The sequence below is a fragment of the Acanthaster planci genome, linkage group LG07 (assembly GCF_054643075.1).
Source record: "Acanthaster planci isolate LZ-2023a linkage group LG07, COTS_SCS, whole genome shotgun sequence".
NCBI classification, from domain to species: domain Eukaryota; kingdom Metazoa; phylum Echinodermata; class Asteroidea; order Valvatida; family Acanthasteridae; genus Acanthaster; species Acanthaster planci.
This window is the reverse complement of record NC_141783.1, coordinates 16,760,594-16,779,980: the sequence shown is the minus strand read 5'-3', so window position 1 is coordinate 16,779,980 and position 19,387 is coordinate 16,760,594. Positions and strand designations below refer to the sequence as shown.

At 42.3% G+C, this 19,387-nt stretch overlaps 2 protein-coding genes across 11 annotated transcripts in view; one reads left to right on the top strand and one right to left on the bottom strand.

Moving 5' to 3' along the window:
* The window catches only part of LOC110980285 (xaa-Arg dipeptidase-like), a 26,618-nt gene extending 8,027 nt beyond the window's left edge, over window positions 1-18,591 (top strand). For 3 of the 9 annotated variants that reach the window (XM_087138558.1, XM_087138562.1, XM_087138563.1), the window contains exons 3-8: window positions 63-234; window positions 1,354-1,502; window positions 4,517-4,659; window positions 5,640-5,794; window positions 6,489-6,729; window positions 16,724-18,591. In XM_087138558.1, the coding sequence (XP_086994684.1) occupies window positions 63-234; window positions 1,354-1,502; window positions 4,517-4,659; window positions 5,640-5,794; window positions 6,489-6,729; window positions 16,724-16,875 (1,012 nt within the window). In that variant the 3' untranslated portion in view covers window positions 16,876-18,591. Of the gene's footprint in view, window positions 1-62; window positions 235-1,353; window positions 1,503-4,516; window positions 4,660-5,639; window positions 5,795-6,488; window positions 6,730-7,010; window positions 7,027-7,102; window positions 7,338-10,787; window positions 11,020-12,324; window positions 12,554-14,623; window positions 14,862-16,723 lie in introns of those variants that run through there. The other 6 variants (XM_022236843.2, XM_087138561.1, XM_087138560.1 and 3 more) reach the window with 6 other exon arrangements.
* snx14 (sorting nexin 14) overlaps window positions 17,808-19,387 on the bottom strand; it is a 28,772-nt gene continuing 27,192 nt past the window's right edge. For both annotated transcript variants that reach the window (XM_087138553.1, XM_087138554.1), the window contains one exon: window positions 17,808-19,387. In XM_087138553.1, the coding sequence (XP_086994679.1) occupies window positions 19,358-19,387 (30 nt within the window). In that variant the 3' untranslated portion in view covers window positions 17,808-19,357.

The following is a 19,387-nucleotide window of genomic DNA, read 5'->3' as shown; positions in this document are numbered from 1 at the left end:
ACACTCAACACAAATTGTACTTGCATTGCTCAGGGATATCTGTCCTTTGTTTTGATTCATAGGGCAACGTTTGGTTCGGACAATGCAGGTCCCAACATCTGCGTGATCTGCGAGTATGATGCCCTGCCGGACATTGGCCATGCCTGTGGGCATAACCTGATTGCAGAGTGTGGCGTGGCTGCAGGGTTGGGTATCAAGGCTGCACTTGAAGCCAGCGGAAACAAATATGGAAAGGTCAGAATTGAGTGGTTTTGTTGCACCTGGCATTCCTGAGGATATGAAAGATTTTCAGGGTACAGAAATCTTAACTAAGTAAAACAATGCAGTCTGATTTGAGTTGACAGAGTTCACGTGACTGATCTCTTTAGAAAAGAGAAAATTATCGACAGGGTCCACTCCTACATTACAGATATGTTTTTGCCAAACAGTGGTGAGTAAAGCTGTGGCTGGCCAACAGAACAAAGTCAACAGAAGAATTTCAGAGGGTTGAAAAAGTAACGGGGCTGGTACATTTTGAGGTAAATCCTGACACAAGCTAAGGGTCATATTCTGCTGATCTTGGCCACCCAAACAAGTAATATAAAGCAACATGAGAAGAATCTTTGGACTTTGTAGCAGATGTGTGCATGTTTCTTCCTAGTGACAACTGTAGGAGGGAAAAAGGGTTCGATAGGAGTGTGCTTCTCTCCTTGCAGTATTCCTTGGCCGTTATGCAAGCCTCCTCTGCATTTGGACTCAGTGCAGACAGCACAGGACTTCACAATGATATGACACTTTGAAGGAAACACATGAAGCGGATACAACTTATAGCTATGGCTGTGACTTTGTCACTGATTATATCACTGTTTCATATCAGTCTAGAGGAGTGTCCAAATTTTGAAGTACATGTACATTTAAAAGACATCTTGAGATTTGTTGGGCCATTATCATCAATTCCTCTGTCCCTCCCCCCAAAAAATCTAATCTCACAGAGGGTAATATGATGTATCTGGAGAGGGGTTGCTTCCAATGAGAAGAAGGAATTTCCTGACCAAATTCTTCTTAAGGATCAGCTCATTCTCACGTATATTGTAATTAGATCTTACTGCTCGTAAAGACCACAACGAATTTCATCGTATGTTTATGCAGATGACAATAAATTCAAATCCTCTGGGCCAGGTTATCAGATTTAGAGACAAATTGTTCAGATATGTTGAAGGTCCATTGTAGACTTCTTCCGTCCCTTTGCTAAATTGTTACGAACTCTTGTAAAAATGTTGTTCCCAAGTTTCTGTTTACATTATTCTTCAGGCCATCTCCATCTTGGAAAGGAAAGACAGCGTAACTCACTTTTCTTTTCCGGCTTACTCTCAGGTGACCGTGTTGGGGACACCAGCTGAAGAGGGGGGTGGCGGCAAGAGACTTCTCATCAAAGCCAATGCTTTCACTGGCATTGCTGTGGCCATGATGGCCCACCCCTACCGATACAACGTACCCCGCCCCATCGCTTTGTCAATGACAACGTAAGGCTAATTTTGATAAATTGTTTTGAATGACTTTGTCACAGGAGTGCCACGTTTGATTCTGCTTTTTGATTTCAGAGTTCTTCTGATATTTTCAGGAATTTATTTGTATTTTGGCTAAAAACTTGAGGTGACTTTTTATTGATATGAAATTAATCTTTAATTTGTCACCTGATTTCAACTCATCTAAAGTCCCTGGGCATTATTTTGCTGAGCTCTCTTTCAATCTATGAGCAAGTAAGAGCAACAACTACAGTAGAACATCATTATAACGAGCACTGCTATACCGAACATTCGGGTGTACCAAACACCCCCCTTGGCTCCCGAATTTTCTATACGCTTTTACTGAACATTACAAATTTGTTTTGAATAATACAAAATAGAACATTTAGAACTGATGATAAATAGTTCGAAGTTGGCAAAAATCGCACTCACGACAGAACAACGGCTAGCAAGTTGCGCAATCTGTATTATTAGCGAAATGAATATTGCATGCTGCCACGTGCCACATTTAAACAAATGTGCAAACACCAGTGTTGTAGTTCAGACCAGCTAAGACCACACAAGACCTTTGGTCTGTTCATGTGAACTGCAAAAAAAAAGCATTCCTTTGTCATTGTTCACCCTTTCACTTGTGTCTGGTCTTGTGTCTGGTCTTGTGATGTCTTGACTACAGCACTGACAAACACTACCATCTGTTACTTGACTCAAAGAAATTTGTGGTAAATATTGTGACGTGACAGAGGGCGCAAGTCACTAGGCGCGGTGCAAAGTTATAGATGGCGCTCTGCCCAGTAACAGAGGCAGATGTTAGGCGAGAATAGCTGTGTGTTAAGCAAGTGCAGTGCATAGGCTCCGCCTTTTGCGTTGTGCGATAGGGCAGCAGAAGTCACTGCTTGGTTACGTGAGCGCGTGCGCGGTCACAGCAGCGCAAAGGCTATAAAAGGCATGCAGGCTAGGCCTAGTCGTCCTGATCAAGGGCTGATCCTGAGATAAGAGTCGAGAATCCTGTGCAAGGGTTAAAGTCACCTAGTCTAGTGTGACTGGGCCTAAGTCCAAGTGGTGCATGTGTTGTTGAGGGGCTCGGTAGGTTAAGGGGCTTATTGGTGATGCAGTATAGTTCCTGATAGGAGCTTGTGGTCAATGCAAGGGCGGATTGCTATCTCGTGACGTGAGTTGCAAGTAGCGCAGCCCTGACAATAAGCCCTGTAGACTTGTCAAAGTCCCTGATTCGGCAATGGATGACCACAATTAATTGTGGTGTTCGCTGCTCTGGGCGATGTCCGGTCACGTATAATCACACAGTCTCCCCGTCAATAGCGCCCTCTACTGGTGTATTGGTTGAGTGTGTTGATGAATAAACCAGCCGCTTGTTAATTGTTGTATATAAGTCAGGGATCCAGGCGAAGTTTATTTCAAGTCAGGTCTGTCCGGGTTACATCATTAAGTTTTGACCAATCAGATTAGCCATCATCTCGACGAAGACCAACTTTCTTGGGGGACGGTATACTTCGGTTCAAACAGACTCGTCCCTAGCTGCTCAAGGACTCTTCGGCGTGCCGTCTGGCGCGCCGTGCCTCGAGAAGGAGGGCGCCCTCGCCTTCGTCGGAGGGGCGCGGCACCACATTATCTTACACATTTTGATAATTTTAGAAAATACTTGCCTGACATTTCGTTGCTGACTTTGGACATGTACATTATAGTGCCTCCATTGCTTCAGTATTTGATTGGTACCTGTTGTGGCTCATTCGTTAAAGTGCAGTTTTAGCAACAGGAACCAGTGTAACTGTACTACATGTACCCCATGGGGAAACAAGAAAGCATATTAATATAATTAAAAATGCAGGAATTTTCTTTTCTTTTTGTTTTTCTTGTGGGGTGGGCTGGCACTCGTTTGAAAATGTTTAGCCTATACATGTATGGACCGGAGTTCAGAAAGGGCGCGTGTGCCCGTGACTGAAAATTGCTGAACAGAACAACCGCTATACTGAACATTTTGTGTGGACCCCGTTGTGTTCATTATAGTAACGTTCCACTGTATCGGTATTGAGTTTGACCAGTGTCACCAGAGTAATGGATGAAATTGTCTCGTTAACCATTTGGAACCAGGCTTGTGGTCACAATTGTACCACGGGCTTTCATTGGCAATTTTTGTACAGAGGGAACCAATTAAAATTATTTTGTGACACTGTAGGGACCATTAACACAATGACAGATTTAACCCACAGCATAGCGTGCGGTGTTGAAATCGAGAGTGACCATTGTCCAAGACCGAGACTTGGAGTTCAAGCTTGAGACTAACACTGAGACCAAAACCAAAATCAAGACCAAAACCAAGACCAAAATCAAGACCAGATCCAAGACCAAAACCAAGACCAAAATCAAGACCAAAATCAAGACCAAAATCAAGACCAAAACCAAGACCAAACCAAGACCAAAACCAAGACCAAAATCAAGACCAGATCCAAGACCAAAACCAAGACCAAAATCAAGACCAAAACCAAGACCAAAATCAAGACCAAAATCAAGACCAAAACCAAGACCAAAACCAAGACCAAAATCAAGACCAAAATCAAGACCAGATCCAAGACCAAAACCAAGACCAAAATCAAGACCAAAACCAAGACCAAAATCAAGACCAGATCCAAGACCAAAACCAAGGCCAAAATCAAGACCAAAATCAAGACCAAATCCAACACCAAAATCAAGACCAGATCCAAGACCAAAACCAAGGCCAAAATCAAGACCAAAATCAAGACCAAATCCAACACCAAAATCATGACCAAAACCAAGACAAAAACCAAAATCAAGACCAAAACCATAATCAAGGCCAAAACCATTTTCCAGACCAAAACCACACCAATACAAAGATTGAGACTTTTATTCAAAAATTTAAAATGTTTAGTAGTCTGTATACACAATGCACAAAACTGGATATTTTCCAGCAGTCGAACCATAGTTTACATTCAAACTTGCCTCCCAAAAGAATTTAGATACAATTATTTTCTCGCCAGTGTCATTATCAAGTTCCAAGGCAAAGCTTCCCACGCTTCTGCGGCACCCTGGGATGGTAACAATGCCTTGGATGCAGCAGTCATGTGCTACCAGGCCATCAGTAACATGAGACAGCAGATCAAACCGACATGCAGGGTTCACGGTACGTGCTCTGCAGAAAAGTCTGTTAAGAAGTTGGCAGTTCTTTTCCAAACGTCTTATCATTTAAAAGAATTATCATTCCTTGGTTTAACCATGTAATCCTTCCACAGCTTACTTTCTCACAATGTGAAGTTTAAAATCTTGCCAGCATGCAGAGTTCATGGAATCTGCTCTGTAAATATTTGTGCAAAGTTAGCAATATTTTTCAGAATGGCTTGCCACTTGATCCATCCACTGCTTACTTTCAAATCATGCTGTTGTCACATTTTTTACCAGTCTGTTCTGCAGAGACAAAAAGTTGACATTTAGCATGATTCCTGGAAGAGGCTTAGTGTTTGTCAAAAAAGAAACACACTGCCCTGAAACAAGTAAAACTCTTCCATGGCTGTCCATAGAATTTGACCCTGTCATTTTTTCATCTCTTCCGGCATTTTTTTCACTTATCCATGCTTTGAAAATTGCCTGATTTGATCAGAAGACAAAGAGATTTTTACTCCTGACTGGTGTGAGGTGCATTCCAGGATATTGTTCCAATCCTCAAAGATATTTGGTATTTATGAATCAGTGATCTTTTAAAATTAATGTGGCGACTGTAACCTAAGAACCTGGAAAAATCCACTTGGAGGTTTTTGTTGTTCTTATAGGTTTTAGAAGGGTACAGCTCTGTCTTTATGACTTGATCGATGGCCCTTAAAAATATGTGATTCCTTGTTAATGAGGGATTGTGGAGAATACTTTTGGGAGGTTTGCCAGGTGGAGGCAGCAATGTGGAGTAGGTTGTGGCAGCAAGTGTAGGTGATATCTATCGTGCGAGAGAGAGATTTCTTGAATGACGCCATCTCTCGCTACTCCACATAGAGTTAGTGTGCGCATCTGATTTCTTAGATGTGTTACCAATACATTCCTGGCTTCCTCTGTTAATGCAATATAGCGTCGTTGGCCTATTACACTTGACGTTGTGTTTTGCATCGCAATCTGTAGGAATTTTCACCAATGGCGGTGCTGCCCCCAACATAATTCCCGAAGAGGCAGAGCTGACCTACTATCTGCGAGCCATTGACGAGGGCGAACTCTCAGTGTTGAAGAGGAAAGTTAGGGCGTGTGCAGAAGGTGCTGCCAAGGCAGCGGAATGTCAGGTTGGTGTTCAATTCTGGCAAAGTGTCAAAATGCTAACATTTTTGTGAAGAAAATAGTTTTCATTACAGACTGATTTTTTTTTGTAAGAAACAATTTTTTTCTCCATCAATGCATTGGGTACTTTTAGAACTGAAATTTTTCTGTAAATCTGGACTGAGGGGTTCAGACCAGGCCCCAGTTTTGAAGTAGCTGCTTGATTAAAATAGGAGATGCATGAAAATAATGCTTACTCAAAGTCAAAGCTTGTACAACTGCGCACATATGGTGATTTCCATTAATCTGTCGCAGTTTCTAGACAAAACGTTGCTGTACTCAGTGTTTAATACTGTACCAGGTGAAGCAGATCCGATGAAAAAATGAGGTGCAGGACAGCCCCTGCTCTGCATAGCACAGTTCTTTACTGCTTGAATCACCATTTTTGAAGCTCAGAGAGCAGATTGTAGCTAACAGGCAACAACCACAGTCTTAAACTTAAGCAGTGGCACACGCGTGTTTTTGGGGGGGAGGGTCAAATCTCCATTACATTTTTTGCTAAAACTTGGGCCAGATCTTATCCAAGTTTCATCATAATCAGATCTATTTGAATTGAGACGACTTTTATTCAAGTATTGCCTACTCTAGATACCATACGTTGTTCATAAAATTACATCAGAATTTCTAATTACATGTCTTAAACTGTGTCAAAAATTTCAGGTGGATGTTAACTTACGTGAAGGTTATGCCAACATCAACCAAAATAGCGGCCTTAGTTCACTCTATGAGAAATATGTTTATGAAATTGTGCCAGATTTTCCCATCGATCCATCCGTGTTATCCACGCCATGTGGGTCCACGGACTTTGGGAACGTTTCGTACGTGCTGCCAGGAATCCATCCTTCTTACAGCATTTGCACCGAGGCCGCAAATCACTCGCATGGCTTTACTCAAGCCTCAGGTAGCTCAGATTTTCAGACATTTGGAACATTTCCAGCACTCCAAGTTCATGCCTGCTCATACAGCCAGACACTATCCAGCATCAACTCAGCAATGACCAACTCTACTATTGCAGGTTTACACCCAGTTAAAAGAAGCAATTGCGTTAAAGACACAGAGTGCTTTACTTCGCTCACCGGGTTGGCACAAACATTCCGAATATTCCCCCAGTATCTAACAGACACATTATGAACATGTATGCAGTTCTTCAAGTATAGATTCATTTCTCGAAACCCATGTTAGCTCAGATTTGGTCAAGGTAAGTATGTTGTTGCAAAACGTTTCTCAAAAAGTCAGACTTTAATTTTACCATTCACTGGCATGTTCACTTGGAGGCCACTGTGGAAGATGGAACCACGCATTCCAGACTGCTGACTAATGACATCTTGGCCACCCTGTACGAGAAGCACGCCGTGGAGCTAGGGCTTGAGCCCAAAAATGGCCAACCAAACAGGGCGCTGGTAGCGACTGATTTTGGGGACACCTCTCGGGTTGTGCCCAGTATCAGTCCGATGTACTCGGTTGCAGCCAACTGCCCCCAGACTTTAGATGAATTCAAAGTAATTGCAGGTAAAAAGGAATACACCTGGCACGGTATGTAGGGGTTTGAGGAGTCTGTTGTTCTTTTCACTATTCTTCTGGCAAATGGTACAGGAACTAGAAGTTTCTTGCGGTTGTTTCACAGACACTTACACGACATATTGAATTCGTGCACAGTTTTCTCACTCTATAGTTGGTGCATGTCCACAACTTATCATTCATGCACAGGGGAGATCCATGTCCATGGTTCAGTGTGGATATTTTAGCTCTGAAATATCAACTTGGCAACAGGCATCTAGGAAAAAGAAGCACCGCACAATTACTGGTCTTCATTCTGCTGGGGGGAACAGTCGAGCTTGTGCATCATCAGTGTAGTAATCTTTGTACGTTGTGAAACAGGTCCACTGTATCCTGATATTGTTGCAGACCGGCCTCCTGTCCTTGTTGCCATGAGGGTAGCTAGTGGTATCCCAGCTGAGGGAAATTTTATTGGTTACTGTGGGCAGTGGTAGGCAAGATAAAGGCAGGCGGAGACTGTGTAGCACCTGCGTACTCATACTGGTTATGGAGCTAACTTGATCGCTTGAGGCCATCCAGTCAGAAAACTCGGGCCAAGTGTGTTAAAATAAATATGGGATGGCAATACGAAACCAGCTCTCTGGCCCAAAGAGACAAATTGCTTGATTTCACACAGTGTCATTTAGATGGCCTTGGTAGTCTATGATCGTCAGGAAGTGGTCCGAGATGTTTAAAGGTGCCCTCCAGGGGTTGGTGTGATATCTGCCTCAAGAGGCAGACAGCAGGAGTCCCAGGGAGCATGGGCTTGTTGACAGTTCCAGGTGGTTTCAAAATGGACTTTCTTGTTATCTGAGAAATATGAGGTGATGACAGAATTGGGAAATCTGCTTCAAAAGCTATGGGCGTTGATGTGATGGAGGGACTGATGTTGGAATTTTACTATGCTGCCAGTCCTACATGAAGGTGCCGAGGTTTCCAGACTTTCTTCTCAGTTGAAGTGTTGATTCTGGGAACAAACTCCAAGAGTAATCAATTTCTGTCGGTAGAGTATAATGAATTTTGTTGGAGATAAAACTCTTGCAGTGTGTTCTGGTTTTGCAGTAGTTGTGTCCATGATGTTTCCTGAGCTCAAGCATCCAAAGCCAATCCACAGTTGGCCCCAGATCATGCTACCATGTATCTCTACTCATTCAGATAGAGGCCAGGATTACGGTCTCATCTGCCAGTGTCGTCACAAACAGCACTCTGATAGCAGTGTATGAGAAATATAGCAAAGACCTGGGTTTAACCTTGCGTGAGGATGACAGCAAGGGTTCAACAGATTTTGGTGACGTGTCGCACGTGGTGCCGGGCACACACCCGATGTTCCATATAATGGACAGTGCCCACAACCACACCCGCGAATTCACAGCCGGGGCAGGTACATGTATAAATGGAATTATGCCACAATACAGTGTATGTAGCTCAGTGCAGCTGCTTGGCTTCTGAATGCTTGAGGCACTTAATTTTCATATTTCAAGATTATAGATTTAAACCAAGCCAACATTACGGGATGATACACTCCCCCTTATTTCCCCCCTCACCAACTCCTGCTGCACAGGGGGAGGTAACTTCAGGAAGCTGTACTTTTCATAGGACTGTGGGGTAAATCATTGTCACTGCATGCCTCAACAGTTCAGGCCTTTTACTTGTTTTGATGCGTGTTTGCTTCATAATCTGCGTGGATTACAATATTTATATTATTTAACCCCTTAATGCCATGTAATAACAACCACCACCATCACCATTAGGCAATCCTTCAAGTCTTACATGTAAATGCAAGAAAGAAAGAGCCATCTTTACTCAAGAAATCCAAATGCAAGGTAGTATACAAATACAGCATGGTATGAAGGGAAGTAGTTCACGTTGGGAGGTAGTCAAACTGACCTACACCTCGGGACCAGTAATTCCCACTTTTTTCCCCGAAATAAACCATGCTGTATTTGTTTTACTACACTTCGTAAACATTCAAACAGAAATCTCACGTTACTTGTACTCACAGACGCCATTGTTGTTTCTCAGCTGCTAAATTTCCATGTAATGATAGTGGAGTGCAGATGTGCATAGAAACAGGGCTTCAATAGTCTGGTGCTGACATACGTTTTGGGTCTTTACTGTAATAATTATTAGGATACAACTCCAGACTGGTTCCATAAAGATGACATGACACAGGCTACATATTTACGCAGCGGGTTCCAGAGGGATTTTTTATGCTACCAGAAAAAACTACTGCACGGCAGCGAGGCGGATACTCACCGCTATGATGTCACCTGGTCGCGTATCATTTCTACTTCCCTAACGCGAGGTGGAATTGGCCAATGACGTGCTCCAATTTGCTCATGAATATTTATGAGGTGTGGTAAAAAACATTACAACACCCTCCCACCCTCAAGAAAAGCTAGATGCTTGGAAAGCATCCACGTGTATAATAGTAATATAACTGAAGACAAAACGAAGCCGGCATCAAGGAGGTATTTTGGCAAATATGTCAATAATTCAAAAGTCCATTTGTCTAAATGATAATGTAGTTTTCACTTTAATAATATGACAGTGTAGACTCAGAAAAAAGGACTACTGTTGCCTTAATGTGAAAAGGTTTCACTTATTCAGTGTTTAGCATCTGGGTCCTGTAACATGGTTGACATGATGGTAAAAAGCTTCAAGAAGCCATAGTGCCCCTATGAAAACGTATTTACATAAATCCTGCCTGATTTACCAGTCGTCAAACTGGAAAACAATGACCAGTCACTTAAGTCAAACAGGAAACCAAGTTGAAGTAGTTTAACCAAGTCCTACTTGGTTCATAGAGTTGAAAGGCCAGGTTTGCACACCCCTCAGATGATCACGCTACTTGGCGATTTTCAGGAGGTTGGCTAGGATTCTTAAATGCAACCTCTGTAGATGCATGGGCTGCCAGTATATTAAGAGTGGACTGAGATCATTTGGTGCCCTTGAAAGTTTGAGAGGGTCTTAAGGAAGCTTTCATGGTAACTGATACCTTGGAGACAGTACTGGGAGGCACGATCAGCCTCAAAAGCACAGCAGTGAGAAATTTGTTTGCAGTGTAATGGAGGGATTGACTCTAAAGGGTTAATACTTTGATGCGAAGCTTAGATTCTCCAACCTTTAGCTAGTTTTCTCAGTCCAGGAGCCTTTGATGCATGTGGAGAGTAATCAGTTGACACCAGAGGCCAGTTAAACAATAGGTATTGATGGAGTGACAAGGCTTCCTCGGTGTATTCTGCTGCTAGACAAGTTACTTGTGTCCATCCTGAAGGCCATTAAAGGCACTTGGTTGACTGTTCAGTGGTAACAATTTGTCAAAATAATTCTATGATAAATCAGTAATCATGCATGACTGATGTTACAATGATCATATGAGATCTGTGCTATCGGACAGTGTTGCCATTTATCCCTACTCAGGTGGAGATCAGGAGCCCGGTGTCGTTCGCCAATGTTATTACCAACACTGCCCTTGTAGTCATCTATGAGAAGTATGCCAGGGACCTGGGTTTTCAGTGGGACGAAGACCCGGGAATGAGTGCAGGTTCAACAGATTTCGGGAATGCGTCTTACGTGGTACCAGGCATACATCCGATGTTCAGTATAACGGACACTGCCAACAACCACATGCGTGCATTTACGGCCACGGCAGGTACACTGAGAGTCGAATTTCTGTCTTAGTTTTGCTTCCAATTGCTTTAGGTTTCTGCAGGTGCATGCACATGGCAGTGGGCTGAGGGCATTAATTCAGGCAAAAGTGAACAAATAAAATGGGCTGAAAGCCTCCACATCCCCGCTCAGTGCTGTAGCTGAGTACATTCCGAGCGCTAAGTTCACTGCTAAACAGTGAAATGGTTAGGTGTGAAGACTAATTGGCCGTGGGCTTGGGACTCAAAAAGTACTCGACTACAACATCAACCTATCTCCTTCCTTGAAGACAAAACCTGAAATTTTTGCCAGTTGCATTAGCATATGCCAAATGACCAAGTTCCTTTACTCAACACCTCAATGTGTGCCTTCTGGTATCCCGTGAAAGTGTTTTTATTTCATATTCAGTGTATAGTCCACAAGCTGCGTCCATTAACGCAGTGACACAACTACCACACACACACACATCATCAGTGTAAACATTTCATGTGTGCCTGACTCTGCACTCTCTCCTCCCTTGAAATAATGTGACAGATTTAGAAGAGATGTCTTGCCTCCTGTGAAAAGTCATTCACTCCACTCTCAGTGTTTTGCTAGTCGAACGTTGTCGTCAGGACTGTGAGCAGCTGTTAAGAATCAGCATCAACCTTGCACCCTGTATGTAAATTCCTGCTTGACTTGCAAGGTCATTCTGCCAGAATTAATGGACGATCTCTTTAATCAGATGAGAACAAAGAAAGTGGAAATGGTCAGTCTGAGCCCAGCCTGGCTTAACGAGAGGTCTGCACATTATCTCTTGGAGGATCTCTTCATTTGGACATTGTTGGGAGGTTGGCTTTGACCGCTGCTAGTTTCAGGATAAAGATGACAAGAGTGGATGGACAGTATTTGGTTACGGTTGAGAGTTCCAGGATTTAAGGAGGCTTTCTTAGAAGTGACGTAAGAAGGAGGAATCAACAGTTGGAACGAGAGATGTTTCATGCCATGAGGCAGGGACTAGTGTTAACATTACATTGGTGCTAAAGCTTGCGATCTTCTTCAGTCTTGACACAGTCCAAGGTCAATTTCCACTGACCAGTCTGAAGCAAAAATTTTGATGCATTCTACAACTACAACTTTTTTACAATTTCTTCACTTTTTGTCTGGATTGGCGCTATACTTAAAGCCACGTTGGACAAGCTGCTTTGACCAAATACATGTACATGTTTTGCCTAATAACCAATTACCCCTTTTTTCAGAAGTGTCGTAGCTCATTGTTACGCCATTGATCTGTATACTTGCATGCTGAAATTGGGGTCCAAAAAATCAGTTGCAGGTAAAGACTGAGAGCTCATGGGCTAATGTGATTACCAATTGTATCCTGGTAACCATCTATGAGACGCATGCCAGGAGCCTCGGTTATCAGTGGGAGGAACACAGTATGAGTTTCGGGTCAACAGATTTTGGTGAAACATCCTACAAGGTGCCTGGCATTCACCCAATGTTCTGCATAACGGACAGGGCCAACATTCACATGCGTGAATTCACAGCTGCCACAGGTAAATCGGAATTATGGAATGCATTTATAACTTGTCGGTTGGTGCCCTGCCTCTGATACCCGATATTACAAAGGTGCATATTCTAGCTAAAAAAACTGAGACCATGAACCAGACTTTTTGGTAGTGACATGTAAACAGGGGAATGACTAACAAGGCTATGCAGCCCTCAAAGATTGCAAGCAGCTGTTTGGTTATGCCTTTTTTTTTTCACTTTTCATTTTTGGCGTGCAATATGCCAGGGTAAAGGGAGCTGCTTGCATATTATCCGTTCACTCTGCTTCAATACTATGAACAGATCTCCACCACTAACACGTAATAGTTACACATTTGCAAGGCTTTTTACATTTGTGCCTACAGTTACAGATAAGTGAATGTTAACCACTTCCTGCCGAGGAGCCCGGTTTCAGGCACCGTGTGTTTATACGCGTGGCCGGTGTCTCCGAAATTGGAAAAGGGAACTGGGCCTTGTAACAAAAGACCGTACTCGGAACAAATGACCAGGCTGCTGGGCATTACCGACATTTTTTCACGGTCAATAGTGGAGATAATCCAGCCTTGTTTTGAAACAGTATATCACGGTTTGGGGCATTTAGTGCAAGTGGATTACCACTGGGGACAAAAGCACTCCACCACCGCAGCGATGAGCCACACAGCACCGCTGTATGCTAATCTGGCCCCTATTGAAAAGAGGTTAGCAGCACAGTGTGCCAGGTTCGTGAACAAAAGAATGTTACATAACACTGCACAATCTGGGCTCTTTTTACAAGGCTGCAGGCCTGGCTGAAATACTCGGGCGTCAATAGATTTTGTCTGTCTAGAGTGGCACCAGACAGTAATTTGTGTGGGTGTAAACGTCCATTAATTGAAATGATAAATTTTTGAAGAATTTTGAAAACTTAAAATCTTGAAAAAGTCCTGATTATGTGCACTGCACTTTTCAAACCACCCGGCAGCAAGTGGTTAATACACTTGCCCAACCATGAGCAACTTAGCAGCAGAGCAGCAGTCAGACCCAGTACAGTGCGTTCGTCTTAAATCTGTAGACCATTTCATTTTTTTCATTTCATTTCAGTATGGTTTATTCTACACGAATGGCAGCCATCAGCTGAATTAATCATTTGTTAACAATTTTAAAAAGTCAAACATAAATATAAACAGTAAAAATATGAACAATAAAAGTAGAAACAGTCTAAGTATAACAATAACAACAACATTAAAAATGCAACGGTGATTGTGCTAGCCAAGATATGAGGCAGAATGATTTCTGGAGCCAGTCCAGCTTGAGTGAGTCCTAGTGTCTTGACTTCATTTTGTGGCATTTTATCAACAGCCTTATGCGATGGCCTCTCCATTCTGTGCAATTTGATTGGCTGATCCTGTAGGTGCCAGGGTTAGATTATGTGTTATGCTGCAGTACCAATGTTTACTTGTGTATAATTCAACTTGATCATATGTGGTTGTCAAATGAGAAAGCTTGGCTGGTCTTGGAAAATTGACCATGGTTAGACTTAGCCAGTCCTGGCTAATGTAGATGATCACACTGTTCACACTGAGATTGTTGAGTAATGAATGAGTCTGGTTCAAATGTTTCTAAGCAGATCTGTTTTTGCTAAGTGTCAGTTTCTCTGTATCCTTGCCGTTAAATCTAATGTCATAAATGGGGTACAGATGAGGAGTCCCATTTGTTGTTCCAATGTTGATCACAAACGGCACCCTTGATAGCAACCTGGGAGAAGTATGCCAAGGACCTAGGTTTAACCTGGAGCAACATCGGTGATATGGGTGGGCGTCAACCGTTTTAGGTGGTACGTTGTACATAGTACCAAGCATACACTTGTTTTTCCAGCTGTACAGCTAACAGTGCCAACAATCACTTGCAAAAATTCCCAGCTGCTAAAGGTCTAGTGGAATTTTGAGATGAGTGTGGATCTTATTCAAGTACAAATCGCTTGCCAAAGTATTAGGGGTAGGATTGAACAGTTGGGTGTCCCGCCCTTCAGATCTGTACCTGGTGTGCAACAGATGTCTCCCAAGTACCCCATATCTGATCTTGTTCCATGCTGTTGTCAGGTGGAGTTCAGAACCAACATTACATATGCCAACTTAATCACCAATGACGGGCTGTCCAGCATGTACGAATCACATGTGCAGAGAATGGGCGTTGAGTTTAGCACGGACGAGGCCCTGAGGCAAGGGGGCTCCACAGACATGGGCAATGTGTCCTACCTGGTCCCCAGTATCCATCCCAAATTTGCCGTGGGGCCCGGAGACGTTGCCACCCACACGGGACCATTCACAACAGTGGCAGGTCAGTTTCATGGGAGACTGACCAAACCAATTTGTTTGCACAGGGAGCCCTTTGGATGCAAGCCAGTGAATTAGGCCCATTGTTTTCACGTGCTCAAGAAAGCATCACAAATCTCAGCAGCGTTTTGCAGTGCGATTTCTGGGAGTGTACATGTGCTGTGTTTCTCATTGAAAAGCTTTGAGATTTTCCAAATTTTTAAGATTTCTCATTTTTTCTGAGATGGCACTAAATTCTGTTGTCACAACAAGAAAAGTCTTAAAGAATCCTTTGACATTTCACAACTGTGCCATGGATCAGGTATCAACCTGACACACCTTTTCTGTCCTACGTGTACGGTATACATTCATCAGAAAGAGAAACATCAAAGGTCACACACAGTGCTTGAAATTAATACACTTCACCCATAGCATTTAATTCCTCAGAAAAATCTCTCAAGTCTAATTATATTCAAGGCAATATTTTTGTTTCAAGTTCTGTCCCGCATATAAGCTGTCAGTTCAGCAGTCCCACCTTGCTATCCCTTTGCTTTTACTCCATCAGCCTGCTTGCATGCTACCATTTCTCAGTGTTGTAGTCGAGTACTTTCCGAGTTCCAACGTTCTCCGCAAAATACTGGACTGGGTAAGAGGGAATAAAGCCAGAGTGCACAGGCATTTGATGGTAAATGTGCAAAGGTAAGATCACGAAATAAATGTTAGAGTTCAGACACTCCCAGTTGTGTAAAATTTAAGTTTCAAGGAGAAAAGTACTCGGCCGAGTACTTTTGTCCTTAAAAGTTAATTTTAATCAAACAGTGATGGTCTGAAGTCATTGTGTTGCTTTGTAATCTTACCTTTATGCATGTACCATCAAATGCCGATGTACTTCAGCTTTGTTCCCTCCTAACTAGTTAAATATTTGGTAGAGAACTTGGTTCTCAAAAAGTACTCGACTACATCACTGGCATTTCTGCACTTATTCCTGCAATTGGCTTAGTCTCATGGTGATGGGATGGAAGTCAGGCCACGGTCCCTCCACAAAAAAAATGAAGGGGAAACAAGATAAGCTGACATGTTCCAGGCACCAGACTGTTATGAATAAATAAGATTATGCCACAGCTAAGTGATTCCAGATGAAAATCAAATGATTCCAGTTCTAAGAAACAATTTACTATGACATCAGAAAATTATAAATTTGTGGTGAAAAAATGTCCTGACTTCTTTCTTGTAGTGACACCTCATTTTAAAATTTGTGGCTGCATTGTTACTTCTACGTTCTTGTCAAGCCTAAATGTGATGAGAGGTGTGAGTGTGTGATTTTGATGTAAACTGAGGACACAGACCTAAGAGAATAACATGAGGCCCTCCGTTTGTAAGATGTCCTCAGTCTCAACCTGTGTATGGATCAAATAAAAGGAGTTGAACGAACGTTAAAAGGAGAAAAACCATACAAAGGAAACTGGAAAGTCATCAGCTAACTTCAGAAATAAACCTGTGTGGATGGATGGGGGATTTTGGTGGGGTGTGAAAATCTACCTCTTTTGAAAAAAAAAATCTTGTCTTTTCCTAAAGCCTTCAGACTAATAATAAACCCAGTTTTGTTGGCATGTGAACAAGAAATCGCTCATGAGGTAATGGAAGGCTAGGAAACTCACTTGATGTGGGAGAAGCCATCTTAATATAACTGCATTTCCCTAGTGCCAAATTTCTGGCGTATTCAAGGTGCTTATTCAAAGAGTAAAGAGAAATGGAGTAAAAGAGGCAAGAGGGTGATGTGTGGATATGAATATTTGCGAGATAAGCCTGGAAGGCAGAACAGTTCTGATGTGGTGGAAGACCTGTTTTAATCATCGGCAAACTGTTCATTTGTCCCTACTTATCAAGGCTCACCTGAGGCCCAGGGTCCCACGCTGATCCAAGCTAAGGCCCTGGCCATGACCGCCATTGAGCTGATGCAACCTAGCGGCCAGGACACGCTGAAGAAGATCCAGAAGGAATTCAAGGACACCGTCAGCAAGCTGCAGATGCCCGAGTAGGAGGTAGAGGTGGCAAAGAAGGATGAGGCAATATATTTTGGATTTCTGTTAATTGATTAAACTTGCACTGGTAGTTATATTGCTGTGATTGGGGAGATGTATGCCATTTTAATAGGAGGGTGGACTCCTTACTTGTGATCTGAGGGCCAGGGTTCGAATCAAGCTGCTGGCCTTTTTTTTATGTTCCTGGGAAAAACTAATAATTTGCCTCCCTCTACTGAGGTGTGTAAATTAACAAGGACAGTGATATTATGAGATGTGGAGTACATGTAGCCTGTTCTCATAAAAGAGTGCATTGTAGCATTTGAGACTGTGGAACTGGAAAATAGTTCTCTTAAGCCACCAGGAAATGGGGCTAAAACTATGATACCTGGTGATGGACGGGCATTTAAATCAGTGGGGATGTTTTCTCAGTTGTCATGGAAACCAGGGTAAATTCGCTGTGAAGGGTAGACTTCACTGAGGGCATGGTGTGCTTTTTATCCCTTAGAGCACTTGTATCATAGTCAGTGCATGTTGGATGCAATGTGGATGTTTTGCGAAGGCTAACAAATCCATAGTGTACCTCCATGTACAGGAGACGGGTAGAAACGTTAAAAAAACAATGGAGTACCATTTGCATTGTGTACCGAAACCCACAGATTGTTTTTTAATTACTGGTTAACGCCCCATTTGCTCACGGTGTACCTCCCAAGGGAGATAGTTGCTTTAATAGAAAAAGAAGATCCCTTGTTCTCGCACTGCTAATCACTCAAGCCAAAGAGAGTCAATCAGGTAGCCCCTGATCCTATTGTGTTCATGTTAATAGGCCATGAGGTGCTCTAAAATTTGCTTTCTAGAATCAGCCAAGCTCTGATGACCTCAGCTGATTCATGTTAGTTGCTCAAGAAGTATAATTACAGTGACAATAATGCACAAAATTGCAACTCCAGTTTTCTTTTGTAATTAAGGTGTTACAGGTGGCAGTTTTATTGCACAATATCAAAGTGTTCTCTCGCTTCATAGCAGTTTCTTTAAAAACACAATGGTTACTGATGTGTCTTCCTTGGAACGGTACAGTGTCTGGTAAGGTAGCCTACTCCGAAATGAGGAAACATTTTTAACATATGCTGTCAGAGATAAACTGTAGCCATTCAGGAAACCCTGCGATCTTCGCAAGGGTTTGGTGCATTTGCATCAAAAGCCAGGATCGAAAAACTCCAATCTGGAAGAATGCTGTTATACAGGTTCTGGCCCAAGGCCCTAATAGTAGTAATTAACGGCCAAGAGTTTACTTTCAGAAAGAGTACCTTATCTGGACATCACGTGACACCCTGTGCACAAACCCTATGAGACTGGTCTGAAAATGTCTTTCTAAGTAAATGTTTCAATATTTTCAACCACTAAATGTGACTTTTTAGGGGGTGGTATCACTTTTTGATAGCTAATAAACCACTGCAAGGGAAATTAGTGATGTCCATACATATGGAACTCCTACTGTCTTTCAGGTTAGTATTTAATTATTCAGTAGAATGCTCACTTGTGTTGTAATTCTTGCTCTGTAAAATATACACATGTACAAGGGCCAGTTTCAAATCATATACAAAAAAGTCAACTCGACTGGCTGCCGCAGTTCGTAAGCAATAATTTATACACAAAAATCGACTGGATATTTTATCATATACACTGCACATCTTGATTACATTCTACAATAAATTCTACAGAGGTATACAGTTGGCCCAATGAGTCGTGTGTCTCGATTTTCTGTGTTATGTTTTCTTTCCACTTTCGATTGAAATGGCCTGCATGCATTTCATTGAATTCACAGGACAGTGATCACAAAACATGGAAAACTATCATCAAAGCCCTCTGCATCTATCTTTTCACAACATAGCTGTCCGAAGTTCCAATAAATGAAGCTCTTGTCAATACCATTTTATCGAGTTTCATAATTATCCGCAATACTCATGTTTAAACAATTTTTCATTACTCCATTATTGTTGAAAAAACTTTCAAAAACAGAGAACAAGGTAAATCAATTTAAAATATCAAATTTCAAGAGATTTCTAGAGTTGTTCCCAATTTCTGTAAATTTAAACTTTAAAAATACAAAATGGTTTCATCAAATCTGTGAACTTTGATCCAGAGAGGCAGGTTTTGCGATGGTCCAAAATGCCCACACATTTCTATTCTGATCCAGCATGGCAGAAGAAAAACTGCATTGCTTTCTAAATATAAACAGAAATCCTAATAAATACTAGTTCCAACATTGTAATATGGACTGACTGGTGGCCACTGGCAAATGTACATGACTCTAACTCACTGAACAATGACTAATGGAGACATCGAGGCTGGGAGTCCACTGCAGGAGGAACTGGATTACACGGGGGGACAAAATCTCATATGGCACCGATTTTCAGAAGCCTATAGGTAATCATGCCGACTCTATCCAAGCATTTTATGCCTGCACTACTGCTCAGTTACTCTGCAGACATCAAGGAGGCTATGTCTCTCCTGGTATTTCCTTCACACT